The sequence below is a fragment of the Camelina sativa genome, chromosome 11, assembly GCF_000633955.1.
Source record: "Camelina sativa cultivar DH55 chromosome 11, Cs, whole genome shotgun sequence".
NCBI lineage: Eukaryota > Viridiplantae > Streptophyta > Magnoliopsida > Brassicales > Brassicaceae > Camelina > Camelina sativa.
In genome coordinates this window covers 47,944,450-47,952,413 of record NC_025695.1, presented here as the reverse complement: position 1 = coordinate 47,952,413, position 7,964 = coordinate 47,944,450, and the positions used below count along the sequence as shown (strand labels likewise).

Sequence of the window (7,964 nt, the reverse complement as noted above, 5' to 3'; positions counted from 1 at the left end):
CTTGAGTACCTTAAGATTGTCGATGATGTTGTCTACGACTCTCGTCGAATTGAGAATATGCCCAATTTGAACGAGGCGCATGTTGACATCACTCAAGGAGTTACTCACAGGTTTCTGAGAGCTCTTGCTTCAACCCGCCGCCTTTATTTATGTGCATCACTACACTCAGAGGTCCCTAGTATGGTCATCTGCTTCTATCGGCTTGTTCATCTCGAGCTAAGTACATGTGCGCAAGGTTGGTGGGAGCTTCTCACTCAAATGCTCCAAAATTCTCCCAAACTAAATTGGGTAATAACAATGAATATATATCATTATTGTTTGAAGTAATAACATTGGTGAGTTCATCCGATTAGATACTATCCGATAAGCCCCTATATGATTAAATTACACATTGATTTACATTTTGTTAATATAACAATATGTGACAGCGATGACTTTTAAGTTAAGTGGTAAAACTGCAAAAAAAAAAAAAAATGGTTTATCTGTACAATTTATTGAAGTTTTGCCGGGCTTAAGAATACTAGTAAAGTTTGTTCCACACAAGAGATCCAAATCACAGGGTCGCCAAAATTTCGTAAAAAAGGAAACATTTTGAAAGACACTTGCTTGAGATTATTTGTTGTCAAGCAAAAAAAACAAAAGCAAACATACCCCAAAAGCCAAAAGAAATCAACCTTGGCATTATTTGACTAGAATGGGAAAGAACCCAAGTCTTACAAACGATGACCCTTAATTAAGACTTCAAACATGCAGTTTCTGGTTCTGGAAAACAAATATCATATTAGATAAAAAGACTCCCAAATTCTCAGCAACATCACAGCTGGATAAATTTTTAGATAAGAAACAAATAAGAAATGAAACTCTCTCTAGGCACCAATCACGGAACCAGAGTTCTTCCTGCACTCTGCCAACATGTCCATGTAGAACTGGCATTTGCTAATCTCGCTTCCATAGCTGCCGATGCACTGCATTCATATATTTTTAAAAGAACAGTAATCAGTGACTTAGCCTTGGATTTTATTTAATGTTGGGAAATAAAGTGGCACTAAGGGAAACAAGCGGAAGCATCACTTATGTCAAACCACCACTAACCCATAATCAATGACCTATGTTATATGTTCCGCAAACAAACGAATTATATCATGCACTTAGAATCCGGACAAATATGAACCTAACAGGATACACAGAGAGAGAGAAAGGGTGACCAGTATGAGGAAAAGATTAAACTCATACATCTTGGAAAGCCTTAGCATGAATGTCACAAGAACTAGAAAACATGTTGCTTCCAGCAGGAGCAGCAGATGCAGAAGCAGCCTCAACGGCTTCATGTTGAATGGTTCGTGGACCCATCACGGAATCAACAGCCCTGTGCGCAACAGCACTTCCAGTACCAAAAGCCATACCTAATCATCCCCACCACAAACAAACATGTCACGAAAGACTCTATTCCAGAACACAAAATTTGGTTATAGAGAGACCTAGAAATGATGCAAAACAAAACTCAATAGACAAATCTGGGTCAAAATTAATTTACCCTGAGCAATGGTTGAACCAATGCCTGAGAACATGCCACCACCACCACCGCTGGCCGGAACTGTAGCTGGGGGAGGTGCACGGTTTACTGAAACAAAAACCCCACAAAACAAGTCAATTGGAATCGTCATAACTAATAAGAGCAACAAAAAAAAAAAAAAAAAAACAGAGAACTATCCGAGATTTAGATATCATACCAGATTGAGGAGCTGGGCTGCGTGCAGCAGCAGGACGAGGGCGAGGAGCAGATCTTCCTGCAAACAACACGAACGAAGACAATATTTTATTAAATAAAAAAAAATTGGCATCCAAGATTGAAAATGAATCACAACCTTCCCTATCTCGAAATTTCTACAAAATTTAAACCAAGCAAAGGCCTACTAAATAACTTTTACAATGATGATTTCATTATATCTAATATCCGAGAGGACAAGGTAAACCCTAGATCGGGTGGGATAATACAAGCACCACCAACGAGGACCAAAAAACAAAACAAGAAGGTTCCGTCATCAACGAGAATGAAAAGTATCGGATTAGATCTGAAATTGGAAAGAGAAGAAACATTACCTCCTGAGCTACGGCGACCCATTTTTGTGATAGAGAGGAGAGGAGAAATGAAAATGAGAGAGAGAGAGATTTGTCAACAAAAAATGAAGCTAATAGGAAACAACATTTGGTGGAGGCGGTTATTTATATATGAAGGAAACAAGACGAGGTCAAGACCACACGCGGATATGTATGCGTGTTTGATTCTCATTGGTTGTAAGTTGATAATCTCGTCGTCGTATGTTATGTTTTGTTATGTCCCAAACCTAAAAAGGCTAAAAGTATAAAGAAAGGCCCAATAAATCTCACTTTAGTTTACATGTCCATCAGAATTATTATTATTATTCCGTCTTCTTCTCTTTAGTCACACAAATTTTTTACTTTCGACTTCAAGGAAAATATAACATTCCAGAGTACACCAATTCGAGCAAAAGATTTTACACGTAATTTTGACTAAGATATAATATCTTTTTATACAAAAAAAATAGCGCATCAAACAGGAAATAATAATAGCTTTGTCTTGAATGCTTTTTTTTTTTTTTTTTTTTNGGCTCTCCCCATCTGATTCTGAGAACCTGTCTGGTTGTTGTAATAACTCCAAATGTAGTGTATAATAAAACATACGAAACTGCGCAAACACTCATACAGTCTAAAAAGACCCGTTTGGTTACACTGGATTCTTTTTACCCATCAAATCTTTGTATTATTATCATTATTGTCATTGATTAGATTACTGATTGTGAATAGAGAGTAGAGCAAATATGTTTAGAATCTTTAGATGCAGCTCATTTGGTAGTTTTGAACGAGAGAGAACTGAGAATGTGATAGCCTATAACGTGAAGGGTTTCACAAAACCATCAGTGAGAGGTAACGGATAACAGTTTATTGGCTTTGATTCTGGAACTCAATGTTGTGTTTCTACCATTTTCAATTTTTCATAGCTAAAGAAGGTGAAACAAGCTTAAAAAGAAAGAAAAGTCAACTACAAAGCAATTCTGCGCAAGTTCACTCCAAAGAGCAATAACAAAAAAAAAAAAACATATGACCCCTTCATTCTCAAATTTTCCTTTTGTAAAGATTATTCTCTACTGTATATTTTTTTGCGGTTTCTATAGCAATGATCTCTTCCTCTAGCTCATTTCATCCCAATCTCAATTCCATGTCGTAAAATGTGTGATACAAGAGGAAATTTTTAGGGAAGGCATTGAGCTGATTCCATCGAAGTACTTAAAATGATAAAGATGTTGTACTGTTCAAGGATCCAAACCAACAAAAAAAATGTAACAAGAAACATGCAGGAGCTCGTTTTTCTTTTTGTTTTCTGTATGGTGACAACTGCGTGGTTCTAGTTTAGGTTGTATTTTCTGGACAATGAGGTTTCCCCTGTAAGGATGAAGGCATGAAGGAGGTTTTGAGCAGCTTGGGTTTGATCAGGTGTCCCAGATATGACAATGATCCTGTCACTTGTTCCTAGAGAAGGTTCATGTACTATGACCCTCGCACCAGATATCTGATTGAACAAACATCAAATGGTATAAGCTATGCTTAAGCTGTTATGAGACTATCCATTTGATTTGTAGCTGATCATCTCATAGACATATGGGCTATATATTGTCTGCGAAGATTCCGTTTTTAAACAACGACCAAGTTGTAATACTTAATAGTGGGGTTATAAACAAAGGTTGGAGAACTTCAGTGGAGTTTTCGTGACTTAAAAACAGTTTTTTTGAGTAAAATTATCCATCAGAGAGGATAGTCCAATTGACCTGAATTAATGGTGGCAGAGTTGTTTGCACCATGTAAAAAGATTTTATGTATAAGGATTTTCTTTTCTCATGCTTTCTTTTTAGTAACCCTAGTGTTCACTTCCGTTTTCTTCTCAGCCGTTCTTGATTCTTGGTATATGATTATAAGAAATAAGAGCAACCAATGGAAGCTAAAAACCTATGGCTGCTTTTGTGGAGCAAATAAATCATGGTCTAACCTTCCTTTGGATGACACTATGGGGCAAACCAAGAAATGATTTGTAAACGAAAGGCGTACCTGTTTCAGTTGCTCGAGATTGTAGCCATGCTCTCCATACACAAAGCTCATAGCATTTTCTGGAACTCTAATTTCCACGGTTGTGTTTGTAACGATGGCAGATTTTTGTCCACTAGAAAAGACCAAGCCAGCATGTAAATTATAGAAAATCAGAGTAATAATCTCATATAACTGTAGTGCTTTTACCTGCCAAGTGCCTGGCCAGCCCTTGCAGAAGATAATCCGCCACTGGCATCAGATAAGCCTCTTGGAGCTACCGGTGGCTGCATAAAAACTATGTGTATCAGGTACAGAAGTTAAATAGAAGCCCAAATGTCCAAAATCTGTGTGTGTAGGGGAAGAATTAACTCTCGAAATCCCTCAGTGAGTATTAACATGTACTTACGTTCACCAGGAAGTAGAGAATGGGAAAATACAGAGAGATGGAGACATACCGGGGACACCCACAAACGAGATGGGGCTTCAGTCAAGTGATGGGGGATATTACTGTGGTCCACGGTGAACCGCCGACCAAAATTAGGAGAATAGCCTGCTGCGGGATTAAACCTATCAGGAAACGGGTCTTCTGGTCTTATGTAAGGATCTATGCCAACAGGTCTGGAGTAGTTAACTGAAAAATGAGAGCCATTTAAAAAGGAATCCTCAGATCTTCTGTGCAGATTTGAAGAGATGGTAGGTGGATTACTAACGGATTGATGAGACCCAATAGACATAGGATTATCTGATTGTCTATGGTAGATTCTCTCTGTAGTTAAGGTGGAACTGCTCTTGGTTACCGAATTTTTCATTGAGTTCGAGAGAAAACTGTCTCGCAGCCTGCTCGTAATATGGAAAATGGCTTCTCTCACATTAGGGAACTCTCCTGCAATCTATTGGCCAACAAAGAATGAGTTTATGACAAATAACTTAAGAAAATGGTGCTTCCAAAAAGAATAATAAGAAAATTACATTCCACAGTGTCCTTTAACATTCAGATGTTCAAAAAAATCCCAATTAAGTTTACATGAATGCTTGAATTTGATTCTCTCTGTTTGCATGAATGCTTGAATTTCTTTCAGAAAATATAGATAACTAAATACCACATACTTATGACAGACGTGCAAGGTGAATAGAGACCAACACAGGATCTCGGTTATGAAAAGTAAATCTCAAACTTCCATCTTATGTTTCACAAATCATTTACGAGATTCTCACGATCACAGCAGATCTTTTAACCAACTAGTATCTTGTAATTGGAATTTATACCATAACAATAAGGTCAACAAATGATCAAGTATGACGTCTACCAAGTTCGATGCTCGAGAGAGAGAGAGAGAGAAAAAAGAGAGAGAACAAGAAGAAGAAGTTTCAAAGATGTAAGTACCTGCACCACTTGATCATTCTCTGAAACACATTTCGGGTTCTGCTCAACTTTCAAAATTTGAATCGTTGCCCCAGTCACTTTCCGCATTTCCGAAACAATAACACCTCCTTTTCCCAGCAAACAACCAATCTGGCTTGTTGGGACAACAAGCCGTGCAGTGATAGATGTCATTGGGCCATTGTCTAGGATTTTTTTAGTGGCAAGCTCAAATAGTCTAGAAAAAACAAGCATAATAGCTTTCTGGGCTGGCGAGGTTTGACATTCAGGGTTCTACATGATGAACAAGCAACAATTGTTAAACAAGAATAGTCAATAGATAGGACAATATTACTTCAGCATTTATGAAAACGGGAAGAGATAAAAAAAAAATGATAAAAAAGAAGAAGACCGACCTCTGGTGCAGTTACTGCAATCAAACGTTCTTCGCAGTCAGCAAGTGTATTTCCCACATTAATGAAGGCACCTGTTTCACTATGAAGCATCCTGATAACTTTACCCCCAGTCCCGATAACTCCGCCAGCATTTTCAGTGGAACAAAGTATCTTAAAAACCACATCTTGGTTCACAACATCCACTTCTGATAGAGGTGGCTTACTGGTGGCAGCGTTAGTCATTGGAGCAGACGTATTTATGCTGTGAGGATGTGTATCGAGAGTTGAATAACGATGTACAAGAAAATCAGCACTTGGCCGACTAAGAGTTTCTTGTGGGATTGTGTCAGTAGGCCTTCCAAAACCATCATGTGGAAATGACTCAAAAGCCATGCCCATAGTATCACGACGTTGAACCATCTCGAAAGGCCTATGCAAGAAATCATGAGAATCATCCCTCTCTCTATACTGTCGAGAAACATCTCCCCTGACAACATCAGAAGGCCTGTATAACGTTTCTCGAGGATCCACATCAAAATGCCTGCGTAAAGCATCTTGCCGGTCTGCCTCCATATGCCTGCGTAAAGCATCCTGTCGGTCTGCCTCAGCATGCATGCGTAAAGAATCTTGCCGGTCTGCCTCAATATGCCTGCGTAAAGTACCCTGAAGGTCCACCTCGATATGCCTATGATGCAAAGCATCACGTGGAAGCGGCATCACATCATTAGGCCGACCTAAATTGCCCCGAAGAAACATCTCATCTTTTCTCTGTCTATAATCGTAAGGGTTAACTTCGACGGACCTAGGAAGTGACTCCTGAATGATTGTTTCTATGGGTCTATGCAAAGATGCTTGAGACTCTTTTTCAAGGGGTCTGTTTCCAACCACCCTTATCTTTTCAACTGATTGGCAACTTTGCAGGCAGCGGGAGATAGATACAAGAGCTTTCTTCACAGCGATAGCACTTCCTTCAATCTGCCATGGTTGATGACTCAATATGAGAAACAATACATTACAATCTGAAAAATCAAGCATCTATAGCGTTCTAAACCAACATTTCAGCTCAAAACTTTTATCCAAAGAGATGTTCATAGCTTTCTATTTCAGGCACAAAAATGTTCTAATGACTGATAAAACTTGAATCCAAATCCTAAACCGGAAAAGGGCAACTAGACTCCAGAACTCAATATAGCAAATTACGAAACTTTTTGTATCAATATTGAATGCTTACCTCCACCATCTCGTCATCAGCGTCAGCGCACATGGGCAAATTCTCAGTGCGTATCGCAATTTTGCAGCCAGTTTCTTTCCTAATACTCCCCACCATTTGACCACCTTTGCCTATCACAGCACCCGCATGGCTAGACTCCGTCAACAATCGGCACACGGCCGTATCACTATTCGCTTCCGCCGCTATAAGTTCGAAAACTCTAATCAAAGCTCCTTGTGCTTTAGATACCTCAACTTCCTCCTCCTTCTCCGACTCATTGTTACTAACACCAAATTTTACCCTTGATTTCGAATTCACTTGTGCGATGATCGTGATGACCCGATCCGGAGATCCAAACGGAGGCTCCTCGACCCGTATCTTAGCTCCGGTTGATTGTTGAAGCTGTTTGATTACGCTTCCAGATTTTCCAATCACCGCACCGACTTGCGGCAAAGGGCAGAGCAATCGAAACGCCGCGTGTCCCACCGGCACAACCAGCGGCGGGAGCGGCTGCGTGTGATGCGTTTTGACCCTCTTCGAAAATCCCAAACCTGAGCCTGAATCGAACGCTCCAGATCTCTTCTCTGTTTGAAAATTAAAGCTATTTCGCTCCATGATCTCGGATCTCTATCTCTCTCTGTAATCTCCTCACGGCGGTTTCCGGCGCAGAGGGGGACTCGGGAGAAGTCTTTGGGCGGTCTTTAACGCTAAGTTGCTAACTTGCGCTGTATAACCGAACTATAACCGCATTATGCAACGTTTATTAATTTATTGACAAACCGAACTATAAGCGCATTATGTAACGGTTATTTGTCGGCAAACCGAAACGTACTTGTTCACCAAACTTAAACCGAAATCTATACCAGATTTATCAGGTCGATCTTGATAAAATAGAGAG

General features: G+C 39.6%; 2 protein-coding genes across 2 annotated transcripts; both read right to left on the bottom strand.

Annotated features, from left to right (window-relative positions):
• Positions 649 to 2,211, bottom strand: LOC104727071 (uncharacterized protein C6C3.02c). Its single transcript, XM_010446071.1, has 5 exons — positions 2,101 to 2,211; positions 1,731 to 1,787; positions 1,535 to 1,621; positions 1,234 to 1,403; positions 649 to 965 (listed from the first exon to the last, which is right to left on the bottom strand). Exons 1-5 carry the CDS (start codon positions 2,120 to 2,122, stop codon positions 867 to 869), a joined length of 435 nt encoding a protein of 144 aa, XP_010444373.1. The 5' UTR covers positions 2,123 to 2,211; the 3' UTR covers positions 649 to 866.
• Positions 3,022 to 7,681, bottom strand: LOC104727070 (KH domain-containing protein HEN4-like). Its single transcript, XM_010446070.2, has 7 exons — positions 7,088 to 7,681; positions 5,878 to 6,831; positions 5,486 to 5,755; positions 4,557 to 4,991; positions 4,309 to 4,385; positions 4,123 to 4,234; positions 3,022 to 3,589 (listed from the first exon to the last, which is right to left on the bottom strand). Exons 1-7 carry the CDS (start codon positions 7,679 to 7,681, stop codon positions 3,425 to 3,427), a joined length of 2,607 nt encoding a protein of 868 aa, XP_010444372.1. The 3' UTR covers positions 3,022 to 3,424.